General features: G+C 40.5%; 1 protein-coding gene across 11 annotated transcripts in view; it reads left to right on the top strand.

Annotated features, from left to right (window-relative positions):
- Window positions 1–7838: 7838 nt before the first annotated feature.
- The window catches only part of caska (calcium/calmodulin-dependent serine protein kinase a), a 121403-nt gene continuing 104977 nt past the window's right edge, over window positions 7839–24264 (top strand). For 4 of the 11 annotated variants that reach the window (XM_042425468.1, XM_042425465.1, XM_042425467.1 and 1 more), the window contains exon 1: window positions 7840–8678. In XM_042425468.1, coding sequence (XP_042281402.1) covers window positions 8620–8678 — 59 coding nt within the window. In that variant the 5' untranslated portion in view covers window positions 7840–8619. Of the gene's footprint in view, window positions 8679–24264 lie in introns of all 11 variants that reach the window. The other 7 variants (XM_042425461.1, XM_042425464.1, XM_042425458.1 and 4 more) reach the window with 4 other exon arrangements.

Below are 24264 nucleotides of genomic sequence, written 5' to 3'. Positions count from 1 at the left end.
ATGAATTGCACTGATATGGAGTGGTTGTAAAGTCTGCTAAACTAATAAATTTGTTGTCAGGTGAAACTCGAATTTCACTAACAAATGGGGAGTTTCTCACATCTTAGATCAGTCAATGGCACGTGCTGTCCAGTTAACTTACAGCTGTAAGATATCATAAGTGTAAGACAAATTTATAGAGCTTGAGGGCAACAGAGTTACTACAATTTGTGAACAATGGATGGGGGCAACAGAGGTGTAAAGTGGAGGTGTAAAGTATACAATCATCGACCACAAAATCAAATGTCTTTGCTTGCTGCAATGGATGCTGCTTGTGATGACATAACAGCAGAAGTATGCAGAGGATGTCTGCGGCATACAAGATGATTCTTCCCCCTTTGCATTGCAAGGGAGAGCATCGGGTGTGAGGTCGATGAGAATCTGTGGCCAAACAAACAGGAGACTTTGATTCCCAGCACTGTAATTTTATTTTGTTACTATACTGCTGCATATAGTAGGCCTATGTTTTGTTTCGATTTTCAGTTTTTTCTTGTGTTTATTGTATTGTGCTGTGTAGTGTGACCACTGCAGGAAAATAAAATGGTTTTTCCTCTCATTACATGCAAATCTAAGTGCTCTTTTGCTTTACAAAGTGGAATGTGAAATCTTGTTCTCGTGAAATCGGCGTCTGAAGAGTATCCACTTTCATATACAATAGCAGTCAGTTAGCTTTAGAAAAATAACAGTCTGGTACAACAGACATTCAGTGTCAGTGAAAACATGTAGGACCAGACTGGAAATTAGGAGATGAAGTGGTCTGGTCTCACTGATCACCTTGGTTTTAAATAATGTCAAAGTAATGTGTCATTTTGGTGGCAATGACTTATTTTTTGGCACAATAACTTAATTTTGAAACATTTATTAAATGTTTTGGGTGAGTTACAGCCCTTTGCAGGCTAACTACAGTGTTTTTCTGCACATATGAGCCATTTTGGGAAATGCATTTTCAGTGCTGAGAACTTTAAAAATGTTTTGAGAAATGTGCCAAAACAATTGAGAAAACTGTAATACTCCAAAATCAAAAACCAGCAGAGGATATCATGATCTGCCTCTGTGAAGTGTACCAATGTGCTTCTTGAGGCTGGATAGAGTGAATCACAGAAATTTTACTTAAAGTTGCACTAATCAATCTTTATGTCAACAATAGATGGGATGACTATATGCAATGTGAAAGGGGTCATCATAGTGACAAACCCACAGAGAATTATCATTCAGCTCTGCAGTTCTCCTCAGCTCTATGGAGCACTTTAGCATCTTTCAGCTCATCGTTTTGGTTTTACAGCCCACAAATTTACTGTTTTGGTTCAATCTCACTTTTCTCATGAGAACATCTGATACATAAAATAAAAGAACAGAAAAGAAGAGAAAAACAGATACCACAAGCTGAAAACAACATCAAGAAAAAACATTAATAATAAAAAAATGTAGAGAATAATAATACTGTGTACTTCCAATGATTTAAAAATGTACATACATACTTTGTGACTTTCCACCTTTGCACAGAGTACACACTCCTCTTAATTCAACTCCATGCAACCAAGATAAATGTCTTAAAGGACAAAGCTGGTGATTCCCGTATTTTTATTACTGTCAACGAATGTTATGTGCAGAGCCAAACCAATATTGAATTAATCCTACTTAGAAGTATTTATACTAAAGTGGTACAAAGTCAAGAGGTTGAGATATGTACCACAACAAGCCAGTGAAGGTCTGTAAACAGAGCTGCATTCCCGTAAATGTGCAGTGGCCTCTACCTTACATGGAACTACTCTTTGGAGACAGAAGACTTTATTGCTGCTATTAGTCTAGAGCCGTTTCTAAACAAACATACCCAAACTCTTTGTGGCGAAGGAACACGTAACCCAGTGCGGCAGTGTGGCTCACTGAACTGTTTTGGACAACAGAGCACAGAGAAATAAGATATATCAGGCTTTGGATACATACACAATAGAGAAGATCAATTCATTGTTGGTTTGGCTCTGCACAAGAGATTTGTCGACAATAAGAAAAATATAGAAAATCGCCAGCCATTTCCTTTAAGACTGACAAAGGAGAGGAGAGAAAGGAACACAGTGAGAGAAAACTGGATGTCAGCTCAGTTGAATGTGATCGTGTCAGCCTTCAGCAGACGCTCTAGGGTAGCTGATGAGGAACGCCGAACACTTATACACAGTCTGTGATCATCTTTCTCCAACATCAAAGGAACTACATCATCACACGCTGGAACACACACTGTATTCTTCATACTTACCATCACTCATACTCTCGTCACTTTATTGAATCGATGCTGTTAGAAGTCAACTACTGTGATATTTTCTCCCAAATTACTTGTAATATACTTTCCACAAATCCTGTTGCATTGTTACACAAAAACAGAAATGTCAGTATCTCTTGTTTGTGCAACAATGGAGTAAGATAATGTTTATGTAATTTTTCAAGAGACCACAGGTGGATGTGTAATGACTGTCTCTACCTGTTGGGGGTCTCTCCTTTTACTTTACTTTTTGAAATGTCACAGGCACTTTTATTATACATCATAATCATAACCATCCCAGTGACATTACCAGCTCCCTGAAGCATAAGTTTATAGTTTTCCTCTCTGACCAGAATGGATTTTATTGCAGGAAACTACAGTAATGTATCCAACAATAGCACATTGCTGATTGCTAACACTAATTGAGGCTGCCATTTGTGATGCCAAAAAACACCCCTAAAACTTAATGTTAAAGGGGCACTTCACCAATTTTACACATAAGGTTCTTATTCATCATGAGGAGTGCTGATTAGACGGGGATTGCGGTTCCCTCGAAGATACTCGTACAGGTCTACGGTGTACGCAGAGGAGCGTATTATAGATAACTATAGGTCGCAGCATGCACGTCACCGAATGACCCCTGTGCATGTTCGGTTACGTGTAGCCCACAGAAGAATGTTCCAGCCTTCAGCCTATGAAAACAGTTGTATAATTTCCTCTGTGGCTCTGGAGGAGCTTTAGAGCATGAGAAAATATTTTGACTTGGACTTGTGACTTTTTAAGCTTGAGCTTGTGACGTTTTTTAACAAAAACCTGAACTGGGGGCATGGAGTTTGAAAGACGTGGACATTTACCAAGTAGGAAAAACGCATTTAGTTGCATTATGGGGAATGTAGGATCCAGCACTTTTGGAGCATACCCATACTAGAGACTAATAATCAGGATATCTCATCCTCAGCTGCATCAAGTCTGGCCGCACATTGAACCTCATGTCTGTATTTTGTTGCTGCATAATTTAAAGTTAATCAAAGTCTGTGTGTGTGTGTGTGTGTGTGTGTGTGTGTGTGTGTGTGTGTGTGTGTGTGTGTGTGTGTGTGTGTGTGTGTGTGTGTGTGTGTGTACAATACTACTACAGTCCCTATTCAAAACACAAGCAATCTAGTACATCAGTTCTGGTTGAGATTTCTGAGTAGGGATAAGGGCCTAAGAGCATAAACACAAACACACACACACACACCACTCTGGCCCACCGGCTGATCTAGAATGGTGTGTTGGTTAGAGATAAGATTTTCTCTGATGTCCTGATTTCTCTTATTCCTAATCCAAATGGCCTCCTGCTCATCACCTCACAAAATCCAGACCTGCACACTCAGCCTCACATGATCAGCGAGGACCAAATGGCCCAAATAAAGATTTTTGTGCTACACAAGCAGCCATGTATCAAGGGAGAAAAGGAATACCTACAGTAGCTGCTGTGGGGCTTATTTAATGACACCGAATCCTTTTTGTTGAAAAACCATAAATAAAAGAACAAGCTCATCATCTTGGGTTTACTAACTCTGCTTAATTATTCACCCAGCATTAATTAGGCAATCAGCTGGCAATGTATTGAGCCCACCAAAGCCCATAAAATATGAACAAGACAGCACTTGCCTGTATGTTGTGCCTACATGTCTACACTAGCTCCGTGTTGAGCTGTATTTTGGGGGAATGTAGCACAGTTTGTGAAAGACAAGCACCAGTTTCAAAGAAAAGAGGCAATCCTCCACAGTCTTGAGAAACCCCTAAACAGGCTGACAGTGCAACCTGTTATTTCACCTTTGTGCTACATCATAATTCTGCAAGTACAAAAAAATAGTGAATGCGCTCAGATTCTAAGCTGTTTTATACTGGTGTTTCACCAGTTTGTACTGTAATGGAAATGTAATGGTGAAAATAGTACAAGGTGTGTCGGCTGTTGCTGCAGGCTACCACCTGCTTCTGTCTGTAAAATTGGTATTTGTGTCTTCACAATGAGGTGTGAAACATTTACACTATAATAATGTAATTTAACCCAGCATGACTGTGACTGTTAGCAGTATTTTCTAAGCTGTCTGTAGTGGTATCACAGCTGCTTGATTTCATTTTGAAAACGTATCCAATGTTATTTTCACATACAACATCTACATCCAGCACCAGTAGAATTCCTTGCTTGACTGCCAGTTCAGCAGTTTCATTTGTTTTAGGCCCCTGACACACCGAGCCATCACTTGACTGTTTGGAGCCATTGGACTGTTGTTGAATGTCTGCAACCAACCATTGTCTGTAGTTTATCCAGTGTGTCCAGCAATGTTGGCACTAGTTCTTCCCATTGAGAGAGAGCTGGCTGCTCAGCTCAGGTAATCAGTGATTACACCCATTTAGTGCAGTTTTTTTTTTTTATCTCCCCTTCATTTCTTTTCTTTGTCCACAAGTGGAAGACACTAAGCTGAAAATACCAGCGCGACTCAAAGCAGAATTTTACAGTATCAGTTGAAAACTTGGTCGTATTTTCAGCTCTCATTTTGAGCATGTTAAAAAGACAGACTCACAATAGTGTGAAAATGGTTGTTTGTCTGCCAGAAAGGTTTTTTTAGTTTACAAATGCAGACTATTGACTATTTACCGTCTCTCACACAGGTAGAGAACATATGTTCATGTCAGGAGTCAGTCCAACAGCTTTTGTGGATTTTTGTGGTGTGTTCGACTGCAACGTTTAACAGAGGATGTGAGGTGACATAAGGTGATGCAAGATGATTCAAAGAGTTTCATCGGTCTTTGTTGGCGTCAGTCCTATGAAGTCACCTTGATGTGTAATGGTGCCAAAACCACATGACCATATAACATGAAATTATGGATCCCATGGGATGCATAAAATTATGGGCAGAAGTACTGTGATCAGCCAGCGAAACTACACAGTTGGGTTTAGACATAAGATGAAAAATGGTTATATTTAGATATAAGCTTTGAGACTCATAGAAGTTTAAGTAAATTGAAATTAATTTTAGGTTAAAATGAGGAATGTTTGGTTTACTCTGCTTTCTATACTGGTTAAAATCGACTCACTGTCTCAGGTCTTCTGAAAGGAGACAAGCAGCCAGTGAAAGAAAGGAACTGCAACCCAAAGCAGACAAACAACTGTCAACCTTACAGTTGACACGGGAGGTGAAGGCAGCACGTACAAAAGAGAATGCAAACTCATACAACACATTGATTCATGATAGCTTCGCTGCTTGCATCTTATTGTTCACAGATTTTTCCTCCCGCGCAATTTTAGTTTGTTCCTCATCCTTGCTTCTTTGTTTATTTTTTTAGATTCTTGTCCCTAAATTTACTTCAAAGAGACAAATGTGTTATGTGTCCACGTCATTAAAAAAGGATGTCAGTAGCAGGGGCAACACGAGGACGAGTTTACATTATACAATCATCTACTGGGTTTTTAAATGCTGATATACTTTAGAGTCAGTTATGTTGAAATCTAATGAAATAAAGGGAAATCTTATGAACAGTATTTAGATCATCATACAGGAAGATAAGATTTACTGAAATGATCACTGAAAAGTTAAATGAATAAATATAATATGTTTTTGTGTGTTGAGACAGACATGTTTTTTTTTAAAGCTGCATAAAGTCAAGACTGAGATACCTGCAGTAGATTCAAGACAGGGAATATATTCACACCTAGAATCACTGTCTCTGGATCACAGTGAGCAAGGCAGGAACCTCAGAGCAGAGTTATTTTGGACTCTGATCTTAAGTTTGAAAGTCACATCAGTAACTTCATCGGGGCAGCTTTTCATTACTTGAAAATCCTATGAGAAGTTAGAGGATTCATATCTCAAGATGACACTGAGATGCTGGTTTATACGTTTATCTCAACCAGGTCAGATTTCTCCAACGCTCTCTTTGCTGAATTACCCAAACAAGGCAGAGGAAGGCTCCAGCTCATTCAGAATGCAGCAGCCAGAGTTTCTTTAGTCCTGTTGTCTGGAACAAATTGCCTGATGACCTGGGATCTGTCACAACTGCATCCACATTCAAAAGTAAACTGAAAACTTTTCTGAGGAATATTATTAGTTATTATGTGTGGTCTGTCAATGTCTTTTGGATAGGGTGACCATATTTTCAAACCCCCAAACCAGGACCCTTAAGTGTATCACACATTCATGCACACGCACGCGTATGTGCACACTATAGGCGTTTTCATCAAGATTGGGGACAATTGCATCAGTGCTTAGCACATCTACTGAGTGCACTTTTCAACACCACAGACAACGTGTCAGCAGATGAGATATTATGTTTTGACTCCCAAAATCCACCAAGGTGTTTGTCAGTGTGCACAAGCACAGGCTGCCGGCTAAATGGCCAACCGTGACACATTCTCTGCCAGCAAAACAAGGTACAAATCTCTTTGTGACCTATAAATAACTTTATAGCCTCTACATAAAAATAACTTTAACTTATATCTTTACAATGCTATGCCACGAGTTGATTACAAGTTTACAAAACAAGTTTACAATTTCTACAATTGTTTGCAAAATGTAAAAATGTAAAAAATGTTAAAATTTCAAAACATTAGTTGCACAGTTGCACCTTGTTAATGACATAAACTGAGGAAGAGCCTTTAAAGAAAGTTACCTTTAAGAAGATTGCCGGGTAGTTTACGCTTTGCAGTCTTTCCTCTTAGTTAGAGTTTCTTTTCTGGAGCTCTCAGCTCTCAGGGAAACCAACGCTTATGTTTGGCCATCTAAATATGATCTTTTATGTCAGCATTTCCACCGCAGTGTGTGCAGAGTGCAGCTTTTTCATTGCCAGGTACTTTGCGAAGGAAGGAGTAAGCCTCCCTGAGCTCTTTAGAAAAGACTGACTCTCTCCTCGGCGTGATAGCTAAACGTTAGCATACTGACAGGTTCTGTCAGAAAGAGTTGCAAGTGTCATAGGCTAGCAACAGCCTTGACAACAACACAGTGATTGACATGATTGACACTCAGCTTGAAATTGGGACAATCCCAGACAAACTGGAATGTCTGGTCACCATACTTTTGGAGGGTGGTCAGTGTTGTTTGTTGTACTCTCATGTCACTTGTTGCTGTATATGTGCGTTAATGTAAAGCATGAGTTTAATATAAAACTATATAAAACTAGCCTCTGGGGATATGCTGGGGGAAAATTTGTACCCCCATATATCTCCAATTCTGGCTGCAGCCCTGCACTTAAGCTATTGAACGGAATACATCATAAAAATCTAAATTAATAATACCTGAGCGCTCAAAGAAATTACTTCTTAACTTAAACTTTCCTTTGAATGAAAGCGGTGTCATTTGTAAATATTTTTGGACATTCTTCATTCATACCCACTTCTATGCACTGACAGAGTCCTGAGGAAACTACCGTTTTGGAAAAGCCTTTATGGCGCCGCTTCTCCGCCATATTGGCTCAAAAACTGTAGGCCTCAATGGAGACCTCTGGGAAACGGCTTGGCGCCAAAATGGAGGACAGCGCAGCAGTTTCATAACCGCCTCATGTAGGCGGAGCTTGGTTTTCTGGAAGCGCCGTGGAGCTGAACCAACGTCCGGGCGACAGTGATTGGAAAAAAGACACAGACCAACGGCTGGGAAGTGTCGCCAAGCTGAGGAGAAAGAGCAGAAAGAGACGGAGAGTGCAGCTCCTGAATTATACACTGAGGACTTGAACCAGCCCGTCAGTTACACGACAGGAGGACCGTGTGTGTGTGGTGCATCCCTGAAGAGAGTAACCCGGAGCTGTCCGGGATGTGAAGAGCACCGTAACCCACCTGGATCGGTGCTGTTACACCGTCCACCGGGTCTGTTCGGGCACTTCATCCTCTGTGAGCTCAACAACATTTAAAACCAGTGTAGCCAACGGGAGCAGCTACACCGGCGGAATAGTTTAGCTACTGTAATGTTTGTTTGACAACCACGTAACGTTACGGGTTGCCTGTTTGAGATACCGGGAAGCTGTGGGAAAGGCGGGGCCGAACCAGTGGACTCTCAAACTGGATTATTGAGCTCTCCCTGTGCCGATTCACCCACAGCGACGCAGCGGTTTTTTATTTTTTTGGGGGGGGAGCGGGGGGGTCGACGAAGGAGGCAACAACTGGGATTTTGAAACCTTTCTTTGTAACTCTTTTCCCGGCTACCCCGCTGCTGTTGCACACGAGGGGTGTTTGTCAGTTATTTCTGTCAAACGGTCACCTGGTCGTGGCCTTCTTCTCCCCCATTTAGGAGCATAATCAGGCTTTGGGACGCATATTTTGGGGATATTTTTCCCCCAGCCGGGGTCGGACTATGGCGGACGACGACATTCTCTTTGAAGATGTGTACGAGCTCTGCGAGGTCATTGGCAAGTAAGTGTTGCATTGCTGATTTATTTCTCTGTTTTAACGGTTGACGTTAGTCACCGGGGCTTTCCAATTAGCTCCTCATAATGTCCTGAAGGTATGGCACGCACCCACATAAAAACGCGCACGCACGCACGAAAAAGCGTGGTAATATTTTTGTGCAGGAGCTTAATAGTGTGTCCGTGGTCATTATTATTGAATTGGAGTTCATGGTGTCTTAAATATTGCTTTGTACCACTGTATTATTTTAAATAGACTTAGTTTAGGTGTGATGTTTGTATATTGGGTAAGTCTATCCCACAATAATTTAACACAGGGGTATTGTTGCTCTTTTTTATGACTGATGAGTGCATATATACATATAGACACAAAAAACGCCATGGGCGTGATAACAGTTGTTGCATTCCTAGTTTTATTGCTTTCTTCAAACATGCAGATAAGATCCGTTTTCACTGTGGTGGTATTCTTCATCCTCTGGCATGGTATGTATGTTATGGCTGGCCCCAGACATACAGTACTTGACAAGATGCCGTGTGCTTTGACCAAGTGGCAGTTGGTAACTTGCTGCAGAGATTAAAGGGCAGGGCACAGACCATCATGAGTCATGCACACTGCACATCTGGTCATCGTTAGTGACTGAAGGTCCCATCCAGGCCACTTGGAATATTATTGACTGCGAGGGTAAGATGATAGCAGCAGGATGTATTTTCATTGAGAAGTTCCACAATTTCAACCAGGCTGTGTTCAGTAATCGCCATCCCTGTGGAATAAGACCCTACATTAACCCTATAATGCATTTTTTAGAAAGAATAATCCAAATGTAACATAAAGCTATCAAGCATACATTACATTCTACAGGAATAAAACACAGAATACTGTTTTGAGCCACAAGACCACTGTAAAGTCCCTTCAGGGAAACAGTTTTTGTCACAGAACAAAATATGACGGGTGAATTACACTGGGATTGCCCCCTTCCTGCTGCTGGGATGACTAATAACCAAAACCAGTTAAAAATTAGCAGAAGGATCTGTCCCTTCAGCCCCGGTGTTTATTTCTGATGACCCATGCTCTCCAGACATTAGCATTCATACTCTTTGCATTTAGCTTAGTTCTGTTATATGTCTGCAGTACCTGCACCACACCTGAGGCTTTTCAATTTGAGTGCTTCATAAAGGAACTGAGGAGTGAAAGAAGAGAAGTGGTAAATGTTGAGGCAGACAGACACTTTGATTTGATATTTAGATGAGACAGTTGAGTGGAGGAAAATCTGTTTGGGGAAAACTGTCTCTGCTTTGACCAACGCATGAATAAGTGACTGTGTCATCCAAACTGCTGGTCTTGAATGAAGCACTTCGTTGGGCACACAAACAGAAGGTCCATGTGAATCAGGAGCTTTGGCAGGTCTGGCAGACATAGTCAGTCAGTCATAGCAAGCTGACTGGTTATGGGGCTTCTGCATTGTCACAGAGATGGTTGACTATTTGACGGGGTGATAAGACCTGCACCTACAGTACATGTTTAGGCAAGCCTGAAAACGGTGTACACTCTTTTTTTTATCCCACACACACAGGCTTTTTTTTTTCTCTCACTCAAACACACACATGCATGGACTCCAAGAAAACCTCCTCTTCTATCAGCCTCGTGTCTACATCTAAGATGTAAAAATGATTTTTGAACATGTGCTCAGCCAAGGTTCTGATGGGGCAGGAGGAACACTTTGAAGCCAAATGGTCTGAGTCAGCCGCACACAAACACAAGTCTGAGTTTCCTGAATCACAGCCTTACTCATTGTGCTCGACAGATTGTCTCTGATTTACAGTTTGCAGAAGGAGAGAGCGGCCTTTTATCAGCCGACCCACAGATTCTTTTTAAGACTGCGCTGAAACACCAATTGTGGTTTTTGATCCTGAAAGAGACTGGATTAAGCAGAGGGAAACCTAACCATATAACAACACCGCTGTCAGGGAAGGCATTACTTTAAAAGCCATACGCCCTGGATCTTGCCTGGCGTGAGTTTGCGTTGGCGTGTTCTGCAGGGATAGACCCATGTAGTCGCAGATACAAGCATACTATATATAGGTCATCCTGAACTGTGCTTGGAAAGCAGTGTTGTGATCACTGCTCTGTGTGTGTGTGTGTGTGTGCGTCCCCTGGGCTTTGTGAGTTGAATTTATGTAGGTGTGGGGGCCCCATGGAAAACACAATCCATCCTATAGTTGTGTGCATATTAATGCAACATTTTGACTATGCATGAACAGGATTTTAGCTCCGCACTCGTGTCACCCACACGTGCGTGAGTGTGTGTAGGTTGTGTACATCTGTCTCATTGCTGTCAGATTGATCCCGTTCGTTGTGCTTCTGCGTCCTGAGGCACAAAACAAAGGATCGGGTGAGGTTGAGAGATGGTAAATAGAGACGTTAAGACCGAGAGGACAAGAATGAGGTAAGGAAATCTGGGATGGAGGATGAGGGAGAGAGAGAGTTTGCGAAGAAGATGGGATGAGTGAGGGAGCAAGAGAGGTCAGGGGCACAGTAGAAGCAAGCAGTCCATTAGTTTGACTCACACATTAAGAGACATCCTGTGCCTCCAGGCCACGCTCTTTTCTAGTCCATCCTCGGAAAAAAGTTGTGCGTGCGTCCCCGTGTTTCTCACAGTAGGGGACGTTACACGGCACTATGCATAACAAAAGATGTGGTTCGCCTTTGTTTTTCCATAATCCTTGCAGCCTAAAAGTATTGCAGTTAATACTTGGTGACAACAGCGGATGCTAATTTCAGAGATCTGCATTCAAAAAATGCACAGGATCCTGGATTAAACCTTTTGTTTTTGGTCCAGGTTAAGCGTATGACGTCATGGTTTGAATATTGCGGTGCAGTCTACATTATGTTAACAATATTGATACTTCAGTCACAGGCCATTGAGAAGTTATGCGGCAAACCATATTGTCTGTCTCCATGTACTGTCAGCTCCTCCGTTAATGGAGCCAAAAGTGGGAGTTAATATTACCCAGCTGAATAGATCAATGGCCTCTCTGTCCTGAATATTTGGACTCACTGTGGATTTAACAATGGATATTGTCCTAACATACATTGCTGTAGAGCTGATCTGTTCCACTGTGAATAAAATGAATTACCCTCCATTTGCATACCTCGTGGCCGAGGAGGAGACTCGGGGGTGCTGTACAAAGCCTGAATGTCATTATAACTCAAGGCCCAAGGAGGTGTGTGTTGATGTGTGTGTGTGTGTGTGTGTGTGTGTGTGTGTGTGTGTGTGTGTGTGTGTTGCTTGTGTTATTTTGTGCAATTGTGTGGTCTAGTGTCCCTTTCCGAGAGGTGACAGGGACTGTTAGCCTGAAGCGCAGTTCCTTCTCATGTGCATGTGTCCCATTCACCTCTTGGAGTGAACTGACATCATTCTGTAATCCACAGGGAATGAAATACCAACTAGTTCACTGTTCCTCTGCTGACTGTTTCAGCTTGGTGTGGAAGAAATAATGGTAATGAGGGAAGTTCGTAAGTGTCTTCCTCTTTCTCTTTCTTTTTCTAGAGTGCTTTCCTTTGCCAAGGTCCAACCTCCCTGATTAAATAATTTTGTATTTTAAAAGCTTGTGTATTTATGTGTATGTTTAGCCACTTGGACACGTCTGTCCTTGACGAAATGTGTAAAATACTGACCTAAATTAGGACGTGACAACAGGAGCTATGTCTCTAACAGCTGGCCCCAGGGCTTGGTTTGCTAATGGTGATAACGGAGACTAGCTTTTGCTAGCTAATGCTCAGCATGAATAGCAGTCAGCCACACTATACATTGATGAATAGGCCAGAGGTATTCTGATTATAACCTAGCTAGGCCACAGCACCAGCAGGCCCATGGGCTGTAGGTTAGTAGGTTAAATACTGTTGTTGTTTACATTGTGAAGACCTAAGTGTGTTTTAAAGGGCAGTCCTGCCCAGCACTGAACCTATCTGTGTTCATTGCAGAGACTCTTTTTTATAGAAAAAAATACTCTGGGGGTCAATTTGAATAAAAGCATTTGCCAAGTGGTAGTATTTCCTGTATTGTTGTCATTTTTAAGTGGCTGCTAAGATGTCTGCCTGGCAGGGATGGCCGGACTGGAGACCCCTACTATTCTTTCTCTAACAATTCCCTCTGGCTCCATCATCATAAATCAGTTTTAATGGGGAGTCTACTAGGGGTGGGTGATATGGTCCAAAAATAATATATCAATATCAGGGTATTTCTGACATAATGATATTCTTGACGATATGACAGAATACTGAAAATTATTTTATTATTAATGTCAAGAACATACAATTGCAACAAAATAAGTGTTATAGTTTTATATGTCAGCATAAACATAACAGTTTTCCTTCAAATATTCAGTAAAAACTTAAATTATCTCTCAGTTCTTTAGTTTGTAATCAGTGTAGTTAGTCTGCTCGGTTTAGAACTCAATCATCATACCTGGTGCTTCTGCTTGAGGTTGTGAAATAAGTTTGTTGTATTGCCTTCTTTTGTTGTTACAGTCTTCTTGCACTTCTTACATATTACTGTGGTTTGTTGTACATCTGATCTTTTATAACCAAACCACTTCCACACTAATGAAGTTGCTCCCCTTTTTGGAACTAACTCCTCCACTGTGGAGCTGGTAGCAGTGTAACTTTTGCTTTCAGCCAGTTGCTGTGCTAACGGTACAACGACATTACGTCAACAAGTCGGAACATTGCCATTACCATGATGTGCATTTTTTAAAAATCATATTAAAAATTTTAGCGTTATAATTGTGAATAGTAAGACATGGCACAACCCTAGAGTCTACAGTAGTTAGTGAATAATATCCAATTAAGAAATTAAAGCTCTTTAAGTCATAATCTGCCAACATTGTGATAGTGCTTGTGACTGAATGGGGTCCCAGGTCTTCTGGGAATTCACACGTGTTATTGCCTCCAGGGCCTGCGCTCTGTGTGTGTGTGTGTGTGTGCGCACAAGCAGCTTGTATCTTATGATCTTAGACACTCTGTTGGGGTTTGGAGGAGAAAATCTGCTGAAAGGCTGGTTCCGGCACGCACAATTACACATAGATGATATAGTAGAGAGATCTCACACTCAACCATTTAAAATATTTATCCATTCTCATCAAGCTGAAGAAAACACCCCCAGCAGACCATAGCAGCTCTCTATGTGCAGTGATAAGTGAGAAAGCTACATTTGGTGTGTTGTTGAGCCCTACAGATGTACAAGCTCAATCGTACAATAGCTACCTGCTGAAGCACACTCTCAGTTCTTAAGATTTAAAGTTGTTGTAGCTGTTGAGCTGTCTTTTTTTTGTTGTCATACAAAATCCCCTCTGAAGTAGCACTCATCATCATTTTGATTCTAAAGCATCTGGGGCCGTATTCATAAAAATTGAGAAAATACTCTCAGAGAGCTCCTGACTTAGTCTAAAAATTTGCTAGTTTAGGACTGATTTAGGAAAATTCTCAGAGCAACTCTGAGCAAGAAACAGAAACCTTTACCTTAGTGACGAGGTGTGGTTGACCCCGTTGCCACATATGACTCACTATAGAAAAAAAGAAAGAGCAATACACTGTTAGCGATGAGGGGCATAAAATGGACAGTAAAACTGATAAAGCCTACTCATAGAACTTTATTAGTCTCTATTAAGAGATGGTGTAATTATAAATACTATTTTATGTAATGAACATCTCTGTTGAACAAATTGTGAGCTATACTTTAAAAGTAGCCTATGAAATGTTTGAAAACAAACGCCTACTTGTGCAGTACCCTGTTCACATGCTGATAGTTGTTATATTTATTGTCTTACGTCTATTTACCATGCTGGTCATTTTAGTACTTTTAGCCTATATAAGTAGCAGTGTTAAGCATGTCAATTTTTTTTTTTTTTACAGCTGCCAGCAAATTCCAAATTTTTCCAGTTGCTAGATATGTTAGTGTTGTGACCACTCTCATTTCTGGCGTTACAGCGTTATTGTGTTGGGTGGGAGATGTGAGCGCATCTCTACTGAGATGGACCACAAACATTATCCCTGCATGATCTAATCTGTAGTGTCTCCTTAACTCACTGTCATTCAACTTTTGGAGAATATTTCTCCTTCCTCTTTGTCTTTCCACCATTTTCTCCTCTGCTTAAGAAACTCTTAAGCTTCTTAAACTCTTAGTCTAGTCTTAACTGTAAAGGGAAATTCTTAGAAAACGTCATAATTCTAAGAATTTTCGTAGAATTTCGTCATTTGGAGCAACTCTTTTTACCAGGAAGCTTTATGAATACGGCCCCTGATGTGTTTAGCTAACTTGAACAAGCCTGTTGTTTTCATGAACACTGCCAGTCCCAGTGGTTCTCTTGGTTCAGCTGTGTTTTTTCTACCTTCTAAGGATGTTGTGTATGCAAACCAGCATTGCAGGGAGAGCAGCATGAACAGAGCTATTATCCAGGGACCTCTTTTTGCTTTCTTCATTTCCACTTCATGTTCACACAGAGGGAAGAAAAAAGCATGTGATACCTGACCTTTTTACTAACAGAGTAATCTATCACATTCTCCAGATTATGAGAGGGCACGACCTGTTAGATGCACTCTTTCACTTTTGTTTGTGTTTCAGTTATCTATGCAGTAGCAGCTTCATCAAGGACACTGACCTACAGAGTCCTCATCTCGGATAACTTCATCGTGAAATCATCCCTCTGGCATGACCAGGATTCGGTGTGAAAGTTTCTTCCAGTTCTGGACTGTTTGAAAGCATTACAAGTGACATAAGTCTTGTGATAGCATGCAAGGTCTGGAAACAGTCTTCATCAGGAAACTCAACAGTCTGCAGTTGCTTATTTTGCTTGGCTGCAAAAGCTTGAGAGTTCTTAGATAATTTCTTTAGAAAAAAGAAAGAGACTGTGTGGATTTATAATCTCAGAGGCTTGTATCCAGTACGCATCAATTTGGATTTTATCTTTAGAGAGATTTATAAAATGATTTCATTAAATAAAGTGCAGTTATTAAATAGGTTCTAAATAGTTAGTTGGTTAAAGTAATTTTCTTTTTTGTGACAATAATCTGTTTCATGTAACGTGTCTGATCTTCTTGAGACCCAGCTGTCTGATGTGTGTATATATAGGTGCTGCTCTTACACGTTATGTAAAAGACCCCGATGACGGCCCCATGCCAAAACACATTGGTTGAAAAAAAGTACAGTCTCTTCCAGAAAGTCAGTAAGTGTTGCTGAAATATCTTTCAGGAAGCTTGATTGAGCTGGTTCTGTTATTTTGCCACTGGATAATGTTTAATGTATCAAAGTCTCATAATGAACTGTTGAGTGGGCTAGGATGCACACAACGGTTACTTTCATTTTTAAATCATCTGCATATTAGTTTCTCAATTAATGGATTATGTCATTTAGTCTATAAAATGTCAGGAAATAGAAAACACCCATCGCAGCCTATCATAGTCCAACAGTGCAAAACCCAACACTTCATTTGCAATTTACTATCATATACTACTAAGAAAACCAACAAATATTGTGATTTATGAAGTGTTCCTAATATTTTGCCCCCTATAAATATTAGGAACACTTTTCAATATAATGCACTGCAGTTCACCACGACCCACTGTGATGCCAAAAATAAACATAAAGTAGAATCATCACCTTTCTGACAATGTCAACAAAAACTGAGAATGTCTAAGCTTCATAAAAGTAGAGCAGAGATGATGGGTTGCATTAGATTGCACAGGTGTTCCTAATTAACTGCTCGGTGAGCACTAAATGTTGATTAAATATGTATAAATATGACATTGAAATAACATAGCAGGAGACTGATTCATCTCAAACACTGAAGGCTTTGCATCAAACCTGTTCAGTTGATTCGTTTAAATTATTGATATGAATATGAATGACAGTTTAACTGGGAGAATGTGACTTCTGAAATTGACGTGACCTGATTTGAAATGAGATTTATCTCTCTGTCGCAGCGGTGGGAACAACAAAGACACTTGGTCCACTCGTGATTTTAGAGTAGTGTTACAGAGCGGAGTATCTTCCCTCACAAACGATCTTTGGTCGAGTCAAGTCACTGGCTTGCAAAGAGCACTCAAAACGAGACCAGCCGTTTTCTTTTGGCCTGACATCAAGTTACTCATGAAATTGAGGTTAATTAATGACAGCTGATATGACCTGCCGTCTGTGACGTGCTGGATAAAAATGAGAGGCTGCTCCCTGAATACTTTGTACACTGGTCTTTGCCAATATGGAAGAGAGAGGAGAGAGAAAAGATTTGTTGGCGTCGAAGTTTAGCAAATCCCTTTATTTGCCAATTTGGTGTCAGAATTCAGCGTCACTCTCACTGGTGCTCCCGAAAGAATTTTCACAATCACACAAGCTATTTTCATTCATATATACAGTAAAATGCTCGCACTGTAGGATTTCATAAAGGAGAGCAGCACTGCAACACAAGCAGGTTGAGAGGGATTGGATGATGATTGGGGTTATGTTAGCCGATACGATCCATTAAAATATACCAGGATTGTCTGCATCTTTACTAAATGATGAACTGTTTCAGCTCTTCAGTCGGTGGTTTAAAAAAGGAGAAGAGCTGGAGCCTGTTAGGCCACTGGTGAGGGCCTTAGGTTTTCAGCCAGCTCTCTTTTCCCCATACCTGCTCTGAGCTGGAAGCAGCCCCTGATGAAGAGCATTGAAGCATGGCAGGCAGACTCACACGGCTTATTCACCAGTTACATGTGCACTGTTTTGTATCGGTGAGCACATGTGTGTCTAAAGCTCATTTTAAACAGAGATACTGCTGTAAAGAAGACCCCTCTTCGCTTTTTTTTTACACTGAACCTTTCTTTAGATAGCATCCCGGCGTTGAAAGCAGAGGCGTGACGTGTAACACAACAGCGTCAGCCTCCAGTGTGATGTATAACATACAGGTCGGGCAGCGACATTGCTTTCTAAACTATAAAGGCGGGTGAACTAAGTGTTGAGGTGCTTTTGCTAGTTGTGCACATTTATACCACTCTACAAATGCAAGCAAAGTTGCTCTGCATCGTATACAACATGATTGAGCTCTGTGACTACCTCTGCTGCTGGCTTAATGGCGGAACAACATTGCCCCCCCTATTCCATGTTTGTATGTTTTCTACTGAACAGTGAGGCGGAATAACAGTGCAACATTCCCACCTTGAACAGGCTGTATAAAAGGGGCTTATGTCAAGATCAAAGTTTGTGATCACAGCAGGTTTCTGTTAGCTAACAAGATGATACTGCACTTTTATTAATGCATTAGTAATGAATTGTCTCCCAGTTGACCCCGTGGCTGTCTGAACACTCTCCCACAGAGAGATGTCACACTGTATGTGTGTATAATTAGTTTTAACAGTAGGTTCATAACACACTGAAGCACATTTAGAGGTGATGAAGATCTCAGTGAAATCATCCACATAATACACTCAAAACACAACACAGAAGTTTATATGCTTCTTGCCTCTGCTTTTATGGATAAATATGACATAACTGCTGAGCAGAATCACCATACTTCTTTTTAGGGACTTGTGGTTTTTGGCGTGTCCCGACCGAGTCAGGAATTACGCTGCCAAAAGTCACTGATGCAGAGAATGACATTTTATGCTATTTTTTACTCTCTCTTCCTTTCTCTTGTTTCCAGTTTATTTTCTTTGTCTTACTGTCCTTCAATTGGGGCCTTTTCAGTCTTAACCAATTTCCATGCTGCATGCCAAAGCACACACTGTCACCTGGGTTACAGCTGGGGCCTCCTGGAAAAACAACACCCACCATGCAACACACAGGGAGAAGACGTCTCCCTTTCAAACCCTTCAAATTGCATCTCGGGAGTTTTATAGCAATGGAACATCATTCATATTGTCAACCCACGCAGAGAGTCAGACGTTCCTTACTGGCGCTCTTTCACTTGTTCCCTGCTTGTATGCAACAACCAAATGAGAGATGAATGTGTATCAGAGAAACTATTGAGCTTAATTTTGAGCATGTGCTCCCAATGATAGTCAATCCTGTTTGTACAGTGGAAGGAGGAAAGAAAAAGATAGGAAGACAGAAGGTTAGAGTTACAAGCTAAAGTAAGAACCCTCCTGTGCTAAAGATGGTTAGCAGATGTAGAGAGGCTTTGCGATGATTTCATCTGTTTTCATTGCACTGAAACCTTCATTGTGGTCTGATGCATACATTGTATAAAAACTAACCCTGTTTCAGAGTATAGCTAAAGGGCTGATTCATTTTCAAGTTGGGTCAAGTTGGACTTAAAGCGCATTATCACACTAAGGTAAAAGCCAGCGCATGCTAAAGAGGGTTATATGTTGTAGGACAGTACGATAAGGTCTGTTTGTTTGTTGGAACATAACCAGTATCAGGAGATCCTGGAGTGTGTGCTGGTTTATGAGGTGTAATGAGAGGTAATCAGGTGCTAGTCCACACAATGCTCTGCACTGTATATGAGAGTGGGTACCTTAGGGTCGCCATTGGCAATGTATAAGTATGTTGAGGGGGCTCAGGATCACTATGATGTGTTAAAATACAAAGTTTCTGGTTAGGATTATCACAAAACTATTCTGATCAAGGTTCAGGCATTTGATGAATGAGTGAGGTAGGCAATAGTGTATAAAATTGCGATAGTGAGTCATGTCAAAAACAAATTATGTATATATAGTGTGCTTAAGTTTCAGTAGTAGAGGAGAGAGATGATTCTGGCTATGTTGGTGGTGATGTTTGGGTTAATGTTTGATTTAAATGACAACATAGATGAGTTGAATATAACATTTTTTTAACTGTGGAAGTACGTTTTAAGGTAAAGTTTTAGTATGAACTTCTATGTTTCGCTTGTCCAACAATAAAATAGTTTCACAGCATTCAGCCAACTAATTAAGAAGACATCCAGTTTTTAAAGTCAGATGGACAAGCTTAAAGATTCAGAACGCCAAAAGGAATCACCAGACGATTTAGCACATACAAGAAGAATATTAAAATTGTACACCATCTGTAGATGTAAATACCAAGTGGTGTTGTGGAGAAAAAGAACTGGATCTAGAATTGGTCCTTGAGGTTCACCAGACAAGTTGCACATATGCACAAAATGCACACTGAGTCCTGCAAGATGAATAAAAGTGTATTGGTTTCCTCCCTCAAGGCCTCTTTCTCACAGCAGCAGTCCTATTGTCAACGGCAGCAGGCATGACGGCCTGCTGGTATATAGCTGGTATATAGCTGTAATAGATTATATTTTTATCACTCTATTCAGATTGTTTTCTAAAGCTGTTTGTATGAAGCTCCATCTCAGAGCACACAGAGCTCTTATTATCCATGTTAATAAAAGATCTTTTATAGCGCTGCAACGATTAATTGGTTAGTTGAACGACAGCAACGTTTTTGATAATCAAATAATCGTTTTTTGGGTTTTTTTTGCAAAAATGGCAAAAAATCACTGGTTCCAGCTTTCTAAATGTGAATGTTATCTGGTTTTCATACTCCTCTATGATAGACTGATTATCTTCGGTTTTTAGACTATGGTTAGAAAAAACAAGACATTTTATAGAGTAATGATGGGCTCTGGGAACTTGGGATGGACATTTTTCACAATTTACTGACACTTTATGAACCACACAAATAATCAATTAATCAAAAATAATCTGTAGATTGGTTCATAATGAAAATAGTCGTTAGCTGCAGCCCTAATCATACATAATAGGTGCTTTCTGTCTCTTGCAGCCTTCTGCCTTCCACACTCCCTCTGATGGCTGTGTGCAAAACACCTTTTTATTTAATTGACCTCTATTTAACGAGGCAGAGCAATTAAGAACTAATTTATATTTACAAAGTAAGTGTGGAAAGACAGCTGGAGGTACAGCACACACTCTCTTACGGTAAAGTGCTGTGTGTCTGGTCTGTCTTAGTCTTAGTGATCCTGATTTGTGCTTTCTGTTGCACACCACATTCTCTTGTGCTGATAATAAAGCACAGTGACATAGTTGACCTAATAATGGAAAGATCATCTCAATGTTAGTGTAGTCTCTCTCCATTTTCTACTCTGTTTTTAGAATGAATGGCCTTAAACTTTGCATGCTACCACAGATCTTCTGCAACTGTGGGATTCATAGATTCAGACCCGTCATCTACTACATTTGCAAGAAATTACTTTGGATAAGGGCAATTGCCAGAAGACCGAATTCTTGAATTGTAAATAAAGGGTTAATATTGAGCTGCACTTCACAGTAGAGATGCCCTTTGGTGATCTGTTGGGTTGGGATTAGGGCTGATCCAGATCTCATTGGAAAAATAGAGCCAGATCAATTTTTGATCCTGTGTTTTTGTCCTGTGTTAATGTAGGCTTCCTTCAGACTAAATATGCACTCTGCATATGTAGTATGTTCGAAAGAACACATCTAAACACATAAACCAAATATTGAATCAGGCTTGAAATCAGCAGATACTTCCTATTAATGGATGCAGAGACTCTTAAAAACAATCAGTATGTCAACACTAAAAAGGCATTTGTAAAGCTCATAGACTGGTGCTCTATCTCTATCTGTACCTCGGATTCTGTAGTGTGCTAGTCTGCCTGTTATTTACTAACCTATAAAAACTTCCAGGCTCTAACAAGGTATTAGTCCATTAAAACGTATTGGCTGTTACCACTACTGCTACTACTTCTCTTTGTTATTGCTACCGCAGGTGTGTGTGTGTGTGTGTGTGTGTGTGTGTGTGTGTGTTTGTGTGTGTGTGGTGGTCAAACGTTGATGTTTTAGCATGTAAAAATGTATCTTTTATTTTGTTGATTTCCTTCTCTTCATTCAGCTGACTGACTGTTCTTCTCTCAGTACAGTTTTATCCAGTTGTGGCTAAAGTCTTCATCCAGCTGTTCCAACTTCTGACCGTAATACACAACAATAAATGTTGTTTGCAATGTGTCTCATCGAGACCTGAATGCTTTTTGAATTAACACACAACATGGCTATAGGCTATGTTCATGATGTATGTGCAACGTGCCCACGTGCCTGTACTCTTATGCTCCATGGCCGTGTGTGTGCATTCAGATGAGTCTGATGTATTATGATGGTGGCCCCCAGTGAAAACTAGAATAGATGCATTTCATTTATTTCACTCAGTGTCTCATTATTGTTTTTGTGTTAAACATGATTTTTGTGAATTGTAATAATGGTGTAATCCTCAGTAGGAGGATGTGTTTATTTCATGTAGGAATGATAAACACTGATCACATTCTAGTCAGCCTGCCTCCTAAACAATAGTTCATATTGATTAGAAGAACGCCTGTGTGTGTGTGCTGCATAAGTTGATTTGTGAGAAATGCTCAGACTTACATACACACACACACACACACAGTCATGCCCATTTTCCCATTCAACCATCCGATTGTGAGAGCAATTGCTTGTCCTTCTGTCCTTGAGCTTGATTTGTGATCATCATCTCATGGTGATTCACGTCTGTGCATGTGCAAAGCTATACTGATATATAGCAGGTCAAATACTCACACAAAACAAGCACTCATGCAGTTTGACAGACCAGGACGTCAACCTGCACCCATTCAGCTGTTTATTACTGTACAGTCTGTGGCTGCCCTGTAGCTTACAACTGGGCTTAAATAATTTATGGTGGCTGCAGTGGAGATACAGCGTGTGGTACAGAGCTAGGGTTGTGTAGGTGGGTTGGTGCATGCACATATACGGAAGGGGCCACGATCAGTAATTTTAATGAGCGTGTGCGTTCGTGTGTTCCCGTTTGACTGACATCACAAAGCTGTTTGCTGTATGTCGGGAAGATGCTTAGCAATCTGCCGCTGGATACAGCACCACCCGCAGAAAATGTGAAAAGAAAAGTGATTGGAACAAATACAAAGCAGGAGAAATAAATGGATTCGAAAGAGATGAAGGCAAAGTAAGAGAGTGTAGAGATTAGGTTGGAAGCACTAGTATTTGGAGGAGCACTGATGCGGAGGGCCTTAACGGGCCGCAGCCACATTTAGCAGGGGTATTATGGCTGTGTTGACATATTGTCTGACAGATGGGTGACACATGCTCTGTGTCCCAGCCCCATTGTAAGTGCAACTGGGGCTTGGTGACAGAGGCACAGAGCAAGACGCGTTGTGGTGAGCTGGGTGGAAAACCACATTGTCTTACTTCAAGCTGTCAAAATCTCACAGAACAATACACAATTACCACTTCAATTCCCAACTCTCCTACTCCTCACCAGTGTCTTTGCTCTGCCTCAACTCTCGCCTAAAATATCAATCTTATTTATGACTGTACTATGTGTAATGTAAAAAAAAAATGCATTACTTTGTTAGTATTTGTTAGCTTTGTGTTAAGACTAACGTGTGAATGAGAATTTGAGATGTTTGGATTATTTTGTTAAAAAGACAAAAGAAGAAACTTTTTTTTATTTTCATTTAATGTAAGATATATACCATCTGACTGCACATATAATGGAATCAGGGTCAGGGTCAACCAAAAAGTAAAAAGAAAATGCAGCACAGATATGTTTCTTTTAGTTAACTACAACTGTAAAATGTCCTGCTCTGTACATGTCTTGATCCCAAATATTTAAGAACAAAATTTAGGGATCCTTATCATTTTTGTATTATTATTTTTGTAAAGGAAAAATAGTATCGTCCAGCATATCAGTATTGGATTTTTAAAACTCAAATATTGATAGCATTATTTGCCTCTTTTATCCAGTATCAGTCAGAAACTCAGGTTGAAACTCAATAGTACCTAACAATAAGTGTCATGTTGGTATCAGAATGGAAAAAAAAAAAAAAATTCAAATAACAACAAGCACATAGTTTGAGAAGTGGTTGATAAGTCTCAGCAACTCTTTGTTGCTTTTAAGAATGCAACAATGTTTAATGGATGATGAGAAAATGGTACTCTCCTCTCAAGACAAGACATGTGGTATTTCTGTGCGTGTACTGACCCACACATACACACAAACTATCCACACAATGTGGGCTTTCTGACTCTTTTGTGTTACTCTCCCACTCACGTCCTTGTACAAAGTCTCTGCTCGCATTTGTTATCTTTTTCAATCTGTTAGTCGCTTAAATGGAGCTGTCCTTACTCATCGCTTCTACGAAAATGTTGAAGGCGATGTTTGTTCTTGTAAAGGAGTTGTATGAAGTCTCTGTAGCAGTAGCAACAGGAGAGAATGAATGGAAGAGCGGTGCCACTGTCACTTTTTGGCCTTTTCTGCCCTGCCATCTGGAGCACTACGGGGAGCTGATGGCCTTCGACTGCATATGTTCTATGATGGTGTGTCTGTGTGTGTGTGTGTGTGAATGTGGTGAGGAAATATGCTTGAAAATATCCCACTTCTAAATCTGTCAACTGAAGACACACACACACACACAGGCAGGAGCATGACTCCGTGTCAAAAACACCCAGCTATCATGGTCATTTCACCTTCTCACACACTAGTGTGCAGTTTATGAAGTGCAAGAAGTCCCTGTTGTTAAATCACTGCTTGTTTGCTCATTTTGTGTAGTATGGATGTGTTTGTGCTTACATAGCGAATAGTCTGCTAGAGATATGATGGAATGTGCGACTG

The sequence above is a fragment of the Thunnus maccoyii genome, chromosome 11 (assembly GCF_910596095.1).
Source record: "Thunnus maccoyii chromosome 11, fThuMac1.1, whole genome shotgun sequence".
In the NCBI taxonomy this organism is placed as follows: Eukaryota; Metazoa; Chordata; class Actinopteri; order Scombriformes; family Scombridae; genus Thunnus; species Thunnus maccoyii.
This window is presented reverse-complemented; position numbering and strand designations above follow the sequence as displayed.